Below are 17195 nucleotides of genomic sequence, written 5' to 3'. Positions count from 1 at the left end.
TGCATACTAGGATGGCGTTTTTGCTTTTAGGATGCTCTACCATTCTCGTCATGAAAACACCATTTTCTGGGAGGGGGTGCAGCAGGGCAGTGGCCCTTTTGAGTGTAAGAAAATCGAAAACCAGTCATTGAGCCACAGTTTATCTCAAACAAGTTCCGTGACACTAATAACGGTAAACAAAATGCTGGTAACTTGAGGCGCATAGGCGACGCCGATGGATAGAGGATAGCCATCACCTAGGTAGCAGCTAGCGACCTAATGACCTGCCTACCTACTTAGGTAGGCAAGTAAATCAAGTCAATTAGTTACAAGTGTCTTAACTCACCAAGGTACCTTGAGGGAACCTAAATACANGGGGGGGGTGGGGGGGGAAAGGCATGTGGGGCTATATGTGGGGCTTTGCATTCAATATGGCGACTGAAAGATTTTGAAAATGGACTTTTCCGCATTTCGCACTTAAATATTTTAAATATTATAGACTTTCCGATTCACATCTGCTACCAGATATGCCGCGAAAATGATGGCCAGGCAGAGGACAACTCTTCGTCACAATGTCGACCGTGACGTGTACCAAATTGTGAAAAAATTGGAGGGCGATAATGAGGGGAATCGCAGGAGTCGTCTCACCGTCACGTCTGTCTACGAGAGCATCAAATCCTCAAACTCCAGTCTGGCGAGGCAGAAACGACGGCTGCTAGAGGACTCCATAGAGCGGGTGCTCACCTACAGAAAAGAGGAGTTGAAGGCGGACGAAGATGGAGGGGACTCGGATGAGGCGTTGGAGCGGGAGATTGCCGCTGCAGAGGCCAAGGCTGCCGCCAAGAGGGAGCGCGACGCATTCCTGCTGAACAGGCAAATGACAAAGCATTGGGATTTCAGCGGGAGCAAGGCAGCCGAGTCCCCCTCGGGAACCTCGGGGCCCAGCGATGCCGCTTTACAGCCTAATGGCGCCCTTTCCGGCACCGAGGCCACGCCGGCGAGCATGGAGGTGGACGAGCCCGTCGAAAGGCTGCCCAACGGCGAACCAAAGCTCAAACGAAAACGGAGGACGCGGTCGGTGAAAGAGGCGGCGGCCGTACCCGAAGTCTTCAACGGACCCAAGCTCGAGGACATGGGCGGCATCTCTCAGATCCTAGAGGCCCTCGAGAAGCCGCTGGTGCTGCCGCTTCGAATGGGCGAGGAGTACGCTCGGATGGGCCACAAGCCGCAGGCCGCCATCCTGCTCCATGGGCCCTCCGGCACAGGCAAGACGGCCGTCGTGCGGGCCCTGGCCGACACTCTTCAATGCGCATTCGTCCCCGTCTCGGCGACGTCGCTGGTCAGCGGCATCTCGGGCGAGTCCGAGAAGAACATTCGCGAGGCCTTTGACGAGGCCATCCGTCTGGCGCCCTGTCTGCTGTTCCTCGACGAGGTCGACGTGGTGGCCGGCAAGATGGACGGCGCGCAAAAGGCCATGGAGGTCCGCATGTCATCCGAGATCAGTCAGGGGCTGGACAAGATCGTCAGGTGCACGTCCCCCGGCCGCAACGTCGTGGTGATTGCCGCCACCAACAGGCCCGACAGCATCGAGCCGACCGTCAGGCGGCGCTTCCAGGAGCTGGAGATGAGCATGCCCGACGAGGCCGCCAGGGAATCCATCCTGCGCACAATGACCAGGAACAAGCGCCTCAGCGACGATGTTGACTTCACGGCCCTGGCAAGACTTACGCCCGGCTACGTCGGCGCGGATCTGGCCACTGCGGTCGACTTCGCCGCCAGCGAAGCCATGATGGATGTGTACACAGCCAAGGTTTCGAAGTTGACAGAGGCCGCAGCAGAAATTCCCAGCGTGGTTGATAGGATAAGGCTCCCTTGGACGCTCCCTACAGGCAGCAACGAGGCCCCTGCTACCGAAAATCAGGAGATGCAAGTGGACCAGAACGACGAAGATGTATGCATCACCTTTGCGCATCTCAAGCAAGCCATCTCCAGGATCCAACCAGCTGCCAAGCGGGAAGGCTTCAGCACTGTGCCCAACACGACCTGGACCGAGGTGGGAGCCCTCCAAAACGTCCGTAAGAAGCTCGAGTACGCCATCGTCCAGCCCATCGAGCGTCCGGAAAAGTTCGCCGCGTTGGGCATCAAGCCCTCTGCTGGAATCCTCCTCTGGGGTCCTCCCGGCTGCGGCAAGACGCTGGTGGCCAAGGCGGTTGCCAACGCCTCCAAGGCAAACTTCATCTCCATCAAGGGCCCTGAGCTGCTGAACAAGTACGTGGGCGAGTCTGAGTACAACGTCCGGCAGCTCTTCTCACGGGCCAAGTCCTCGGCCCCCTGCATCCTCTTCTTCGACGAGCTCGACGCCCTGGTGCCCACCAGGGACTTTACCATGTCTGGCGCCACGTCACGCGTGGTCAACGCGCTGCTGACCGAGCTCGACGGCGTCGGGGACCGCCAAGGCATCTACGTCATCGGGGCCACGAACCGGCCGGACTCGATCGATGAGGCCATCCGGAGGCCGGGGCGGTTGGGCACGGACATCTACGTGGGCCTGCCGACCCCAGAGGACCGCTGCGACATCCTGAGGACCATCTACGAGACCACGGTACCGGGCGGCCGGGCCCCCGACGCGGTCCGCAAGACCATCGAGCGCGTGGCCAGGGATCCGCGGTGTGGCAAGTTCACCGGCGCTGATCTGCGGCAGCTGCTTACGGCGGCGTCAGAGGCGTGCATGATCCGCGTCCAGGACAACGAGGTCCCTGTGATATCCGAGGAGGACTGGGAGCGGGCGCTGGACGAGGTCAAGCCCAGTGTGAAGGATATCGACAAGTACATGGAGGCGATGAAGTGAGCATCTCAAAGACTAGCACTAGAATAGAGAAAATATAGACTGTGGGCAAAGGGCAAAGTCATTATTAGGCAAGGCTTTTTTTTTTTTTTTTTTTTTTTTTTTTTTTTTTTTTTTTTTCGCACGTGGCCGCCACACGCAAGGGTTGTTTTTGTTTTTGCATCGAGATTTATCTCAGGGACCATTCGAATCAACGTCACAAGCACTCGGATCAAGATCCAGTTATTTCTTTTCAAGGCATTTGTTTCCCTTTCAGAATGTAGAGGCAGGGACTATGAAATCACGCCAAGTAAATAAAAGTTTGCGATCAGAGTGGAAAATTTTCCGTTTTTTGACGTCCTGACGAAGCGATGCCGTAAAACTACGTCTAGTCTATAGTGATACAAAATTGCCGCCAGTTTTTTCGTCCGTCTTGTCTGCGTATCTATTGCGTTGCTGAAACAAATGTGCCATTAAAAATACATGCCACAAGGGCGTCGAAGTCGTCTAAGTAGTAATAGTAGTCATGGGTGTCGTTTATTTGGTGGACTCCTTGAGGTAACTGCAGTGTGTGGGAATGTGTTGGTTAATCGGAGTTCACATGACAAGCAAAGTTGGGTAAGGCAAACTGGGCGTCATAACGTACGTGATCAGGTCGTTTCGGTCCTTCTCCTTCTTGAGGCCACCGAAGGCCATCTTGGTGCCGGGGATATACTTCTTGGGGTTCTCAAGGTACTCGAACTAGTGGGGGAAGAGACAAAACATGGTTAGTCTTGGCGCCCAGGGGCCTTTTGACGGCAGGCTGTCACGGGCAAAGGACTTACCAGGGTGTTCTCGTCCCATGTGATGCCCTTCTGCTTGTTGGCGTCGGTGTAAGCGTAGCCGTCGACGGAGCCGGTCTTGCGGCCGAAAAGGCCGTGCAGAGCAGGGCCGATCTTGTTGCCGCCACCAGCCGCGACGGTATGGCACTGTTCGCATCGAGTCTTGAACAGCTTAGCGCCGTTCTTAGCGTTGCCTAGAGGTGAAGAGGGGGCAATATTAGTACATCAAGTCTAGTGGTGGTTTCAAGTGATGTGTTGGCATGTTTGCGCCGGCTTGCGCAAGGCCTAGGTCATGCGATTTGTCACACCCTCTCCAACCCAGCTTAGGAAAAGCTACTCGGGCTGTTGCGGTTCGTTGACGTGGCGATGACGACAAAGAAAGAGCTCAGAAGCGTGAGTTGAGACCCGCCATAGATTGCGTGGGCTACACCGGCTAGACCACCCTACAAAGCAAGACAAAGACAGCAATCGCCGTCCAAGGCAGACTTTGATTCTGATGGTCCAATGTGGGCAACAGGAACGCCAGAAACCAAGACGAATTCATCCTGAGATGTTCGTCGTGGCCATATCGGCTTTCTTATGATGGGATGTCGTCTCCCATGGCGGTAGACCGGTGATCGTCTCAGATACCCGAGGCAGTGCCGAGAAATCGAGGAGGGCTTCTGGAAAAACGGATATTGGAACATCGAGAGGAAGTGAGTTGCTTACCCTCAGAGAAACCCATTGTACTGGTTGTGTGTGTTTGAAATTAAGGTAAGGGTAGAGACAAGAAGTTGGTCTTTACGAAAACGTGTCTTGTGCGGTCTATGTTCCACAAAGAGTCTATATGAATCGCAGGATGGTAGGAAGAGAGAGAGTCGAGGGAGAGGAAGGAAAAAAAAAAAAAAACACAATTTCTACTCTTGATCGGGTCCAGTCAAGCAGGGATCTGTTGCGCGCGCGAGATCGCCTGGGTGGGTCCCTGCGGATTCGCTGCTTGTAATTGCGCGTGCACTGATTCGCCGCGGTCGCAAAACCAGTTGCCGGGAAAATCCGGATGTAAAGCGAACTGACGTATTTGCGCAGCCTTTTCGTAGTACGGCTCTGCCTGCCTTGAGCCGACCAGCAGAACCTTGCTCAAACGATTTATTGTGGTTGGTCAATGGTACCAATTCTTTTTGCCTCCGCTTTTTTCTCTTTAACAGCCACAAACGCCTAGCCACAAAGCACTAACAAACTGCCACTACTACACAATAGTCTGTGGAGCTGGCGCACCAGTAACTAGCTATTGTGGACCTTGAAATTTCCATCTCACATCGGACGTCGATGGACAAAGCTTAGCCTCATTGCGTGACAAAAAAAAAAAAAAAAAAAAATTGGACTCAACATTGGGAAGCTCCAAAGTGTTTGAATACAGTCAGAGACCAAAATCTTGAGGAACATGAGCTCGGCAGTCATAAATGTGCGTCGGTTCCTGCTCCCGCGGGGAACTCGGCCATTGCGGCGCGTACCGCATCACGGAACCAGCCTTCGCTCAGGCTTAAACTCGTCTGCGGTTTCGGAGACGCCGGCGCATGTGAGGTTTGGCTCGACAATAAAGCCTCCAACTGCTGCAAAGCCGCAGCAGCAACAAGAACCCCCGCGTCACACCGTTCTTGAGAAACCCGAAAAGTTCAATCCACCATCACATGGCGCCCGGTTGCCCAAGAAGGGCTATGCTCCCCCTCGAACCTATGGCGGAGACCTGTCGGCGGAGCAGATCAAGATCCAGAATACCAAGGACTATCCGGGCATGCCGCCGCCTCAAGGCTCCATGGCACATAGGATCATTCACAACAGACGCCTGCACGCTTTTATATCCATTGTAAGTTTGATATTCACCCTCCCATGCTTTTGCGAAGTGATCATGGCAGTGCAAAGGTCCTAGACAACTAACATGCGGGCGTCTGTCCTACTCTAGGGTGTCTTGACCATGTTGGCCATCTATACCTACGTCTTGAACTTCAGAATGAACTCGCCATACGTTGATATGATTCCTCCCTGGTCCGACTTCTTCTGGCATCCCTTTTCGTCGATTTATACCGTCTTCGACGCCGTGAGGCTCACGACCCTACACAACTCCGCCATCGTGGCTGCTAAGAGAGAAAAGGCTATCGACGATGTCCTCAAACGGAGGAAATATCGCAAGGCACACGGCATCGACGAGTCGGAAGGGGTTGCTGGATGGTTCAAGGCTGACCCGGTGGACCCAGAAGAGCAAGAAGCAGCTGTCGCCCCCAACACTGCATCAACTGGTCAGCAGAAGGCCGTGGAGGCTTCTTCTTCAGAGGAGAAGAAAGATAACGAGTCGAGAAAAAAGATTTTGGGTATCTTCTGAGAGAGGGGGTGCCAGGTACATTGCGCCTCCAGTGAGTAGTATACAGTTCTGCCCACCCTGCAACCGCGAGTAGCTTACTGCTCGAGCGTGACCAAAGTTTTCATCTGCAAGACTACAATCTCATGACAGCTCTACAGACTTCAAGGCGTCCAAGACTTCATCAGCCACACCTCCCTTCTCTAGCACCTTTTGTACAATAGCATTCATGACGGCCAACTTTGTTCCTCCTCTTGGCGGTTTCCAAACACCTTCCACTGCTTCAGTATCTGTGTTCCGGGCCTCTGTTTGCTTCTGCGGCGCCAAAGTGGGTGCTGCAATAGTGTTGGTAGCAGCGGTGTCTACAACCGTATCATCTGCTGCTCCGGAGGGCGTCAACCTTGATGGAGGGTCGATGACGCGGATGGAAAGCAGGCGCAAATTCCGGGCTCCAATGCTCGAAGGCTTCACCGCCCCGGAGTCGACCTCCATATCGTCCGGAGAGTTTGCTGTCGTCGATGCCGCCTCGGTAATTGAGATGGCGATGGCTACGTCTGCCACGGCAAGCTCCTCCTTGGATGGGTCGAATATGATGTTGTCTCCAACAGCAGTCACTAGAAGCGTGATTGGTGGCCGAGATGTTGCAGCACTCTCGGCTGTCTTCTCCCGTGAGTATAGGAACGGCGAAACGTCCCAATCGTCATCGAAAAGAGGGTCCTCGTCGCCTTCAGATTTGAGGCGCGGTAGCCGTGTGGCTAGCAGGGCAAGGTGCGTGGTGAGGGACAGCAAAGGTAGCGGGTAGGATAGCGGCGGAGATATGAGGATGACCTGTAACAAAGATAATTCAAGTGTCAGTGGTTTCACCCGCAAGGTTTTTCACGCATGTATTTTGTGAATTAGGACATCGAAACGTACGTCCAAGTACAGCTTCCAATGAAACCTGCTGTTGATCCAAAGCTTCTTCGCAAACTCTCCGTCTGCAAGCAGGGCCTCGCTCAGCATTTCCGTAAGGAAGATGGTGTTGGCGTCATCATCTCTCAGGCCGGGCATCTCGACCGAAAGCTCCACCCACTCTGACCGTCCCGCTCTTTGTCCTTGCTGCTGCTCCGCCCCGTCCTCGTCATCGTTGGCTGCCGCTGCTGCTGCGGCCGCAGCCAGCTTCGCAGCCTCCTCCTCCTCGTGGTTGTAGGCCAGTCGCGTCTTCTCAACCTCGGCCTTGACGCCCACAATGGCCTCGGTGCCGTCGGCGAAACAGATGCGCGCGCTGCCGTTGGTGCCCGGCAGGATGCCCGTTTCGGCCGTCAACGGACGGAACTGCGTCGCGGTCCTGCCATCGGGCCGGATCGGAGGGGTCAGGGAGAGGGAGTCGTGAAGATATGCGAGCTCGGCGGGCGAGAGCAGGACGTTCTGGGACGAGGATGCCATGGCGGGGGGTTTGTTCGGACGGTCGGTGGGTTTAGGCAACCTTGTTGATTAGAAATCCCCTTGTAGCAAGCAAGTCACCTTTAGGGCGCTCTTCCGCCCTTGGCCCTTTTTTTTCTTGGGTGCTTATCAATCGGCCAAATTAGGTATTTTGCTGCTCCTTGGTTCCAAAGCTGCAGGTACAATCAGGACGTGGGCAAGATTTTTGGTAGCTCCCCTGTCGTCCGTCGCATTTGATAGGCGATAAGACAAAGAAAGCTTGAATATCCTGGTGCGGGGTGGACTGCCAACAGACACACCCCTGTTCAGCATCTCTTGCTATTGGTTCAGCTTCTTATTTTAACAAAGCAATCTATTATTATTGCTATTCAACGCCTGCCTGTGCCCGACGCTATAATAAAGTCATGGCTTTGTCATGATATATTTACACATGACAATATTCACACTAAAATGGTTTCACAGTACAACCAAACAAGAACGGCTTGCGACGACTACGTGCGCATATTCCCGTCATACTGTGCGAAACTCGGAACCTCCGCTTGCGGCGGCCTTTCCCAAATCCGCGGGAACGGAGTTTGACAAGCACGCGCCTAGGCTCCGAATGTCAACAGAGCGCAGCGTCGATGATTAATTAGTAATTCGACATCAACGACAACACCCTCAACATGCAGTTCCTCTTCCATGGTCAAAGAAAATGTTTGTAATTTGTAACACGCTTCAACATTGGCATCGCGAATTTCATGTGACGGTCACATTGCACTCCGAGAATTGTCTGTTTACTATCTTTCGAGTCATGGAAACCCATGGAATTAAACTTCATTCGGACCCGAGACTCCCTTGCCAATACAACCTGTGTTCAAAGCGCAACTCCCCCGGCCAGTCTCCATTTGATTGATGGCGGAGAATCATCTTGACTTTGTTCCCGATAGTTATAAATCGAGTTCTTTTCACCTGCCGCCTCTGAACAATGAAATGAACTTCCATCCCATGATCTAGATCGACTATCTCAAGACTGAACTAACCAACTAAGGTGCAGCATCAAACTCACTTTTGTTCTAATTCGTCCCATTTCTCGCACTGATCGTTCATACATCGTTTATTGTTTTGTCCTCTTGACGTGTGCCCAAACATGTCGGCTTTGATAACCACCCTGAAGCAAAAGCTGTTCGCCCAGCCTATGGTGGCGCCTGACAGCTACAAAGGGAAAAAGGCCCTCGTAACAGGGGGCACTGCTGGACTCGGCCTTGCCACCGCCATCCACCTGGCGCAGCTCGAAGCTTCAACCATTGTCATCACCTGCAGAGATGCCGCCCGCGGTCAGAATGCCAAGAAGAAGATCGAAGAGGCCGCCGGCTCTTCAAAGGTCACCGTCAAGGTGCTGGAGCTCGACATGAGCAGGTACTCTTCCGTTGTTGCTTTTACCGAGACGCTCAAGAAAGAGTTTGGCGCCGATGGCGGTCTGGATGTAAGCCTGCTCTGGCATATAAACTATCTAGCTGCCATCTATTATTATTAGGCTTTTTGTTCTCGACTAACGTTACGCCATCCAAGTGGATATGTCTGAACGCCGGCGTGCACAATGCTTCATGGGAGCAGAGCCCTGAGGGTTGGTGAGTTGTGCCATTGCGCCCAAGAAGAAAGAGCCAATAAGCTCAAAATAGCCCATCTAACGAGTCCTCTTTTGTGCTTACCACGGCCGTTATCTTACAGGGACATGGTGATTCAAGTCAACGTGCTCAGCACGGTCCTCATCTCGTTGCTGCTGCTGCCCTGGCTCAAAGAGCTCCGCAGCCAGCGCCAGAGCCCGGCCCATCTCACCATGGTCAGCTCCGGCCTGCACACAAGCGCCAACATCTCCCGGTGGGAGAAGATCGCCGGACAGGAAGGTCTGCTCAAGCACTTCAGCGCCAAAGAGAACTGGCCCGGTTCGCCGGCTCAGTATTCGAACTCCAAGCTGTTGCTGCAATATTGCGTCAAGGAGCTCTCGCAGCAGGCGCTTGACGCTCAGGGAAAGTGAGTGGATTTACAATGCCTTTCTGTCATGCTCTTGATGAGAGCTGGAGCGTTAAAATCCTCCCCTGTATCTAACGAGAATTCTTCGATGCCACACAGGCCCGACGTCATCATCAACACATGCTGTCCCGGAATGGTCGCGACCGAGATCACTCGAACGCTCAAGGAAAAGCACTTCATCTTCAGGGTCGTTGAGCCACTTGTGATGACGCTGGTCGCTCAAACGCCTGAAGTCGGCTCACGTCTGTATCTCAAGACGGGACTCACTACCGAGGCCGATCATGTGAGTTCTCCTTGTTGATTGCACGTATCACTACCCCCCTCCCCCCTCTCTCCCCGCCGTCGTCTTTTTTTTTCGTTATCAAATAGTCCAAGAAGCAAAGGTCGTTTGCTAAGATATGTGCTGACGGTACTATTGGGATGCAGGGCAAATTCATTACCAACTACATGACAAACGATGCTTATACAAAGTGAGTCGTCCTCGAGAAATCAGAAATAGTTTGTGTGTCAGGAATCCAAATGAATTGAAACTAACGAGCTTTGGGCCTCCAGAAAATCGAAGGCTGTTGTTACGAGTGAAACCGCCCAAAAGCTCCAGAAACTTGCCTGGGCCGAAGTAACAACGGAGCTGAAATCCAAGGTGCCGGCCGTCTCGCAAGCATTGGAGGCAAAATAGAGACAAGAATCCTCTGAAGTGGAAAGGTGGGAGGTCTAATGTCTTGATCAAAAAAAAAGGAATCGCTGTCGCTTGACTCTGCCATACACTGATCTAATCTTAGTTTTAGCTCTGTAAAGCACTGCATAGCAATACCCATATAATAATTCTCTTTGTAACGCCTCCTTCAGATTCTCATGTATTTTTGGAAGCGTCCATGATGAAGGAAGTTTGGCCACGATTCAATTTGACTGCAACGAACCACGGCCACAGTGCCTGAGCCGTTGCTATATACCACCGGCTTCAGGATGGCTACCGCCTCCGAAAGTCAACGCAAAATTTGTCCATCAGGTCGGGGCCAATAGCTGCCACAAGCTCTGCTATCTTTGACTTGAGTGCTGGAAAGTCTAGGACGCTCTGCTTTGCCCAAACTGCAAGGTTGGATGCCTTGAATAGCTGATCGTATCCATTAACAGCAATGGCGAGATTGTCCATGTCCAGCGACACCATTTCCTCCAGTTTGGGGATACCTGGCATGTCACTCCTCAAGAGGAATTCATACATGGAATCATCTTCGTCCGTGGGGGCACCACCTTCCTCATCTGTTCTTGGGCCGGCCTCGGTTGACTTGCTATCTGGTGATGGTCCATTATCTCCGCCACCTGTCTGTTCCAGCCTGGAGAATCTCGCATAGCCATTCCTATCGAATATGCGCATTTCGCTCTCGCCCAGATGGTGCCAAGACAGGGTTTGCGGGTCCAGGATGTACTGGGGTGAGTAATCGTTTTTGTACTGCATCTTTGGGCATGTGTGAATGTAATAGCCCGAATACCAATACCGGTATCCGCCCTCAATGGCCAGGGCGATCTCTCGTAGGGCACCTAGCTTCCCGGGGCTGTGCTTGTGGATCGACTCGTGGTACAAAAAGTATACAGCGCTGACGCAGTCGGGGAGGAGATCCAGGACCCCGATCGCAACAAGCTTCCCGTCAAGTCGGTAACACTGATGATAGGATCCCAGCTTACGCACATAGCCTTCAGCCGTCGTCACGGTGCTTCGCTGCAGGGGCGAGTCACAGAGAAACCTTTTAAAGCCGGTGCGACTGACCCGATGAGAAGGTTCATTGTGCACGACCTGCTGGTAGTTCTCAAAAACAGCATACTTTTCCTCCGTGAACTCGTCCGTTTCAAGGGTCACGGTAAACCTGTGTGCCGGAGCGGAGCCCGAAGGTAAAGCATCGAGTTCGGCCTCGTGTATCCGCTCTACGAGGTTAAAAACAGTATCACGCTTCCTGGCCTCCTCGCGAGATCGAGGATGCAAGCGAGCTACCTCTTTGATGTAGGCATCGCCGAGGACGTAGCGGTTGAAACGGTTGACTGCCTGGCGTTGGTCCTTGGTAGGCTTGCATTCATAGGCGTCAAGACGCAGCGTATAGTGTGGGCAACATGCTAGCCTCTGGTTGGGTCGATACAAAAGCGTCCCGGAACGCCTCCAACAACGATCAACAAGGTTCTTGTAGAACGCTGGGGTCAAGTCGGTGGCAATTGCATAATATGAGTATCCTGCAAACGTTTGCAAAACGGTTGGTCAGATGCCAGAGACAAGGTAACAACATTGGAATCATGTTTCTCTGTCCGAGCATCAAGGCGCTGGTAGAGACGCTGCGCAAACGTAGACTAGGAGCATGTCTGCACAGCAAAAGCCCATGAAGCCTGAAGCAAATACATAAAACGGGCTTTCTCATTGGAAATACAGAGACCGATCATAAGGAATGGTTTATAATATCTTACGCTTCTTGGGATAGTTCTGCCCATGACAATATCCACAATCGGACGCATTGCTGTATCCTTTGCGAGTGAGTTAGCAGTTTTGTCGATAGGTATTGTGAAGAAGAAAGTAAGAAAACAAAACAAAAGGTCGAGTGGTGCAAAATCAACTTGTCACACATGTTCATGACATCCCACACCCTGCCATTTAGACACAAGTCTTTGCTTGCTTTTGTTTTTGTAAGGGTGTTTTTGTATCACGGAGCTCTTGAAGAGCATGAGTTGACGTATGAAATGATTAGATACAAAAAAATAATATGCGTAGGTGCGCGCACCTCATCACTGGTGGTAGCTGACTAGCCAAACCCAAGACCTTGGGGGAGCCAGGGGGTTGCATCTGACGAAAACGCAAAGAAAATATTGAAAGGAATAACTGGTCTTGGAGGCTTGCAAACAAAAAAGAACAAAAAAATAAATAATTGCAAACACGGTAGAGGGATATGGCATGGTTTATGCCACAACAAGCCAACGGAAATGCGTTGATCATGCACGAGGTGGAATGGTTGGTTAGCAAAAGTTCTATTCTTACCAGTTGGACTTATGTACGAGAGCACATCGTCTGCACAATCAGGGGCCTGCATGACCTCGCCCTCCATCGGCGCCCCTTGTGCAAATCTGAAAAGGAAAAACGAAGCTTCCGAGGTCGGTCGAGGTGTTGAGTGTAACAGCGCAGTAGGACGGGAACAAGCACAACCACAGCCGGCGGTCTGGCTCGTGCCAGCGGCGCGGAGCCCGTGCAAGCGCCCAGCAAGCCGAGTGGGTCGTCGTGGGGGCGGGGTAGAATTCAGGTTTGTCTGTCCGAGCCTGAGGTGAGAAGCGGTAGTATCTAGAGAGTGATGGATATATCTGGAGATGGTTGGTAATGCCGACAAACTAGACCTACTGTAGTTCCAGTGGTGTAGAAGAAGAAGAATACGATGAGGAATTCTGGGGCAAGCAATATCCAGTCTGGAACTAAGCTACCCGAGGTAGGTTCGCAGAGGGGAGGTGCGGCAAGTTTGGGGCACCCTTTCTTCAAAATGTTGGTTGACTAGTCTAGAAAAAGCCCCTTGTCGAAGCTGCATTGAGTAGGTAGGTGGCGGCTAGAAGTGGGGTCCCTGTTAGATCGGGACCTTTCTAGAAACAGTCAGAGTGCCACCAAACAGCAAAAAGCTTTGGATTACTCTAGCCTTACCTACCTTGGGCTTGGGGTAGGTGCTACATGTAGTACGGTATCTTTGCTAAGTAAGGTAGGTAAATACAGACTGACATCAAATGAGCCCAGCTTTGTCCTTAGGTCTGTTAGGTCTGCAAAAGTAAACAATCCTGTGAGGTAGATACAGAACCTACCTACATTCATACCTTCCTTCGAGATACCCAAGCTCAGGGACTTTCGCTATCTGGAATCACTTGACATAGAATTTCAGATCCTTCCAAGCCGATCCCCCGCAATGACAACGTCTGGATGAGATGGAATTCCTTCAAACGAAAAAAGATTTCAGCAGCAGTGACGTGGTCAGCGTCTGTGCGAGGATGACTCTGCTCATGTATACCTGAGTGTTGACTGGTATCGGGTGAACAATTTTTGTCCACGAGGTACACCCAGAGCTTGACAGATACCGTTCGGAGAAAATGGGGCAGGCGTGCTCCGGTCCTCGGTGCACACCGTTTTGATACATACATACATGCACGCATCTGTTTTGCCTCTTCACGCGAGCATGCAAAACAATTTCCCGGCGGCAGTCAGGCAGCCTAGAATACAGATCTGCTTGCTAGGTACCCATCCTTGGTATCTGGGACAGCTTCGAGAACGCCCATCTGGCCAGTCCCCAAGACGCTAGTGAGGAGAACCTAACCTTTGCAGGCAGGCGTTTGACCAAAAGTGCACCCAAAATAACTAATCTTTTGTATAAAACCATAGATCCCACTCTTGTGAGTTGCTGCGGTTTCAATTTAGATGGCTGTTGTGTGGACAATGATGGACTGACTGCACGTAGGATTTTGATTTCCCGACAATAGTGCACTAATCAATTAATTTCAAGAAGAAAAAGGAACTCCCAAACACACTTTCAAGCTCCACCATAATAGTACAATGACACCTCACAGGGTTGGTGGCGCTAAAATCAAGGCTAACCAATTTCCTGGTACACAGCGCGGAGGTTGTGCAACACCATGTCAACCCATACATAGATTTATTAGGCAGCATTTTTTGCGAGGTAGGTGACCTCCAGCAGGCATGTTTGCCTGTCTGTTCCACCTGAGAGGTACCTAGGTACAAGTACGTACCCGTACCTTGGCCGTCCAGCTCCGATCACGTACATTTCATTCCAAGGGGGGGAAGGATGCACGGGCAGCCCAGGCACGATTACGACGTAACAATTTACTACTACTTGATGAATTTGCTCGCTTTCTACTGTACTGCAATAAACACTGCACAATTGTAGGTTGGTTGACCAGGGTCTTTTTTTCTACCTCTTGATAACCTGACCCTTTCGTTAGCTGCCGTAGTTTTCAAACTTTAAAATTTGTCGTTTCCCACCAGTTAGTTGGTGAGCACGCGACGCAGAGCGCATTGCGACCCATGCTGGTATTTCTTGCTCAGGTACCTCCTTGTTACCTGGCAGCTTCTTTTTTTTTTTTTTTTTTTTTTTTTTTTTTTTTTTTTTTTTTTTGTCACTTAGGTACTTTTCCTACTCCGTACTCCTTAGTGGTGACAAAGAGAGCTTAAACCCGCGCCCCCACCAGGTGCTCCATCGTCGCCCTCGTTCTCGCCCTCACCCTGTCTGGTGGCCCCCTGCATTGACGCTTCTTCTGCAAAGAAAAAGAACGTCAAACCCTTCCTCAGATCCGGACCCTCGACCTCTCGAAGATTCCTTCAAGTCAGCCTTGTCAGCCTTCAAAAAAGAAAGATCCAAAAGGAACATTTACAGCCAGCCCTGTGCTCCCCAAAGTCTCTTGACGAGACAGAGTTTTGTGGCGCGATCAAAACTTGACGTCGAATTGCTTGGGGCTGTAACCCGCCTCCCGCCGCCGTCTCTCAGAGCCGCCTGCGAGTCCCGCGGCAGGCTGTCTGATCGATCGATCCTTGGCATTCAATTTTCTGGACAGCGCTCTTCGAAAGCATCGCAACACCACCATAACCACCACACTTGGTGTCTTCCAAAACCACATATAATCTATACTGCGCTACGGTTGGAGTGCGTGCCATTCCTCTATTCTATGCCTTACTTTCAATTTGTTTTCCGGTCGTTATCTCCCCTCTCTCTGCCCACGATGCAATAGAATTAAAATCCAATTAATTCTGTTGATCCGTTCACACACGTGTTTTTTTTTTTTTTTTTTTCCTCTTAATCTCTTTATTATTGTTATTGTTAAAAAGGCATGTCCTTTCTTACGACTTCAGGCGCCTGCCACTAGACCATGAATTATTATTACCGCTCCCTTTCCTTCAATTTTGATCTGACACACTTTTCTGAACAAACTGTTGCTCACCCCAAACTGCTTGCGACAACATTGGTCACTCACACAGCCTTTTCCCGCAGGCACATCCAGTCATTCGTCCTACCAACCTAGAAAAAAAAAGGATTTTCGTACCATTCGAAGAACTTGCGACCATGCCGTGTATACTCCCTTGAAAGTTGAGAGTTGCGCGCCTTGGGCTGCCCAGCAACCCAATTCCGACTTTTTCGCAACTGAGGCTCCATTCGTCTGACTAGCATCATTCCCACCTACCTCTATCCATCCCTCACCTGGACGGACTTTTCATATTTTCTTTCTTTCTCTCTCTCTTTTTCTCCCCCATCTCCTGTTTGCCTTGCAACGACTTGAAGCTTTCTTCCCTATTTCAAGTTTCCGGTTTTCCCACAGAACTCTGGATACTGCCCCGCCCACCCGCAATCCTTGACCAACAAGACACCGAGACAGTGAGTGAGTCTCGGGTCGTCCAGTCGCAAAAATGGCTGCTTCAGGAAGCAGCAACAGCAGTACACGGACCATGCAGTCACGTACTGGGAGGAGCAAGCAACGTGAGTTCACCCCTGGGCAAGTGGCTTCGGCCCAGCCAACTAACCTCATCATGCTGTGTCTTAGGATATAACAGCAAGGGCGAGCGCCTGGTTGCCGGTGTAGTGGCGCTTACGGAAGACAAAGAGTATGTGCTGCTCACTCAGTCAACTCGCCGGAAGGGTTGGGTATTGCCCAAAGGTGGCTGGGAGACGGACGAAGAATGCACGGAGGCCGCGCAGCGTGAAGCCTGGGAGGAGGCTGGCATTCTTGTCACCATCGACTACGACCTTGGCCAGATCGAAGAGACTAGGGTTAAAACCTCGTCTAAATCTGGCAAGTCTGGCAAGCGCGAGAAAGCCATCTACCACTTCTACGAGGCGACCGTCACAAGCGAAGAGCAGGACTGGCCCGAGAAGGACAAGCGCCAGCGCAAGTGGATGACGTTTCTCGACGCTTGGGAGTCCCTCAAAGATAGGCCAGAGCTTCAGGAGGCATTGAAACGCTCAGCTATGAAGAGATAGGTCTACCATGACAGTGTTAGACATGGAGGTGGTCACATGCGTGGCCCGGCCCCGCTGCGCCTCACATGGAACGACCGGCCGACCAACCACCAAAACCCCTATTATCGCTACTAGTTCGAGCACTAGTACGACCACGAGATGATAAGACAGCACTCGCAGTGCTTGATATCGATCTGATCTTTTCTTCTTTTCTTTCTATTTACCATCTGCGATCCCCCTTGTCTTTCCACAACTGTCGACAAGGCGATTCCTGTGAACGTATAAGATCAGCCAAAACAATGTCCTCACTTTCGACCTCAGGATACTTAACACGGAATCAGTGCCGTGGCTCCCTGAATTCTTCTGGTTGCACTTGAAAATTGAGCAACAACTGCACATACATCCCCATTGAAGGAGTTGTAGGCTGGGCATGATAGATATATATATGAGCGAAACGCGTAAAAAAAGAAAAAAAAAAGGACTTGGGAAATGACTAGGAACAAGCACGTGATGCTTGGGAGTTGCTCTTCAGGTCCGAGTTAGATGGGCGACGAGCCCGAATGGCAAGCTGTCATTGATGAACTTCAGACTAATTAGCTGGTACTAAATGTTTCTCGGAGACTCCTCGGAAAAAATCGATATCGTCTGGGAGATATTTGTTTGCATGAGAGTAACGCATTGCTTTACATAGAAGGTTTATCACAGGCAAGCATGACTTAGAGAAAAGAAAAGAAAAAAAAAAGTGGCTGATCACATATGCTTGGTCTCACTGTGGGTGAACCGAATGACCATTTCATTCATATGGCATATATATGGCCTGATAAAATACATGATATTCG

The 17195-nt window shown here is 51.4% G+C and overlaps 7 protein-coding genes across 7 annotated transcripts; 4 read left to right on the top strand and 3 right to left on the bottom strand.

Annotated features, from left to right (window-relative positions):
* Positions 1-517: 517 nt before the first annotated feature.
* PpBr36_07177 (uncharacterized protein) lies at positions 518-2827 on the top strand (the record flags this gene model as incomplete). Its single annotated transcript, XM_029894315.1, has 1 exon — positions 518-2827. One exon carries the CDS (start codon positions 518-520, stop codon positions 2825-2827), a length of 2310 nt encoding a protein of 769 aa, XP_029748205.1.
* A 513-nt stretch (positions 2828-3340) lies between these two features.
* Positions 3341-4348, bottom strand: PpBr36_07176 (uncharacterized protein; the record flags this gene model as incomplete). The annotated part of the gene is made up of 4 exons (XM_029894314.1): positions 3341-3365; positions 3450-3544; positions 3628-3818; positions 4333-4348. 4 exons carry the CDS (start codon positions 4346-4348, stop codon positions 3341-3343), a joined length of 327 nt encoding a protein of 108 aa, XP_029748206.1.
* A 696-nt stretch (positions 4349-5044) lies between these two features.
* On the top strand, positions 5045-6758 carry PpBr36_07175 (uncharacterized protein; the record flags this gene model as incomplete). Its single annotated transcript, XM_029894313.1, has 3 exons — positions 5045-5467; positions 5564-5969; positions 6118-6758. The coding sequence occupies 3 exons, from the start codon at positions 5045-5047 to the stop codon at positions 6756-6758; spliced, it is 1470 nt and encodes a 489-aa protein (XP_029748207.1).
* On the bottom strand, positions 6101-7381 carry PpBr36_07174 (uncharacterized protein; the record flags this gene model as incomplete). The annotated part of the gene is made up of 2 exons (XM_029894312.1): positions 6101-6784; positions 6872-7381. 2 exons carry the CDS (start codon positions 7379-7381, stop codon positions 6101-6103), a joined length of 1194 nt encoding a protein of 397 aa, XP_029748208.1.
* Positions 7382-8507: 1126 nt separating this feature from the next.
* On the top strand, positions 8508-10067 carry PpBr36_07173 (uncharacterized protein; the record flags this gene model as incomplete). Its single annotated transcript, XM_029894311.1, has 6 exons — positions 8508-8843; positions 8930-8988; positions 9089-9391; positions 9491-9674; positions 9818-9861; positions 9944-10067. 6 exons carry the CDS (start codon positions 8508-8510, stop codon positions 10065-10067), a joined length of 1050 nt encoding a protein of 349 aa, XP_029748209.1.
* A 291-nt stretch (positions 10068-10358) lies between these two features.
* Positions 10359-12468, bottom strand: PpBr36_07172 (uncharacterized protein; the record flags this gene model as incomplete). Its single annotated transcript, XM_029894310.1, has 2 exons — positions 10359-11608; positions 12402-12468. The coding sequence occupies 2 exons, from the start codon at positions 12466-12468 to the stop codon at positions 10359-10361; spliced, it is 1317 nt and encodes a 438-aa protein (XP_029748210.1).
* A 3338-nt stretch (positions 12469-15806) lies between these two features.
* Positions 15807-16377, top strand: PpBr36_07171 (uncharacterized protein; the record flags this gene model as incomplete). The annotated part of the gene is made up of 2 exons (XM_029894309.1): positions 15807-15876; positions 15941-16377. The coding sequence occupies 2 exons, from the start codon at positions 15807-15809 to the stop codon at positions 16375-16377; spliced, it is 507 nt and encodes a 168-aa protein (XP_029748212.1).
* Positions 16378-17195: the final 818 nt, after the last annotated feature.

The sequence above is a fragment of the Pyricularia pennisetigena genome, chromosome 1 (assembly GCF_004337985.1).
Source record: "Pyricularia pennisetigena strain Br36 chromosome 1, whole genome shotgun sequence".
Lineage (NCBI taxonomy): Eukaryota > Fungi > Ascomycota > Sordariomycetes > Magnaporthales > Pyriculariaceae > Pyricularia > Pyricularia pennisetigena.
This window is presented reverse-complemented; position numbering and strand designations above follow the sequence as displayed.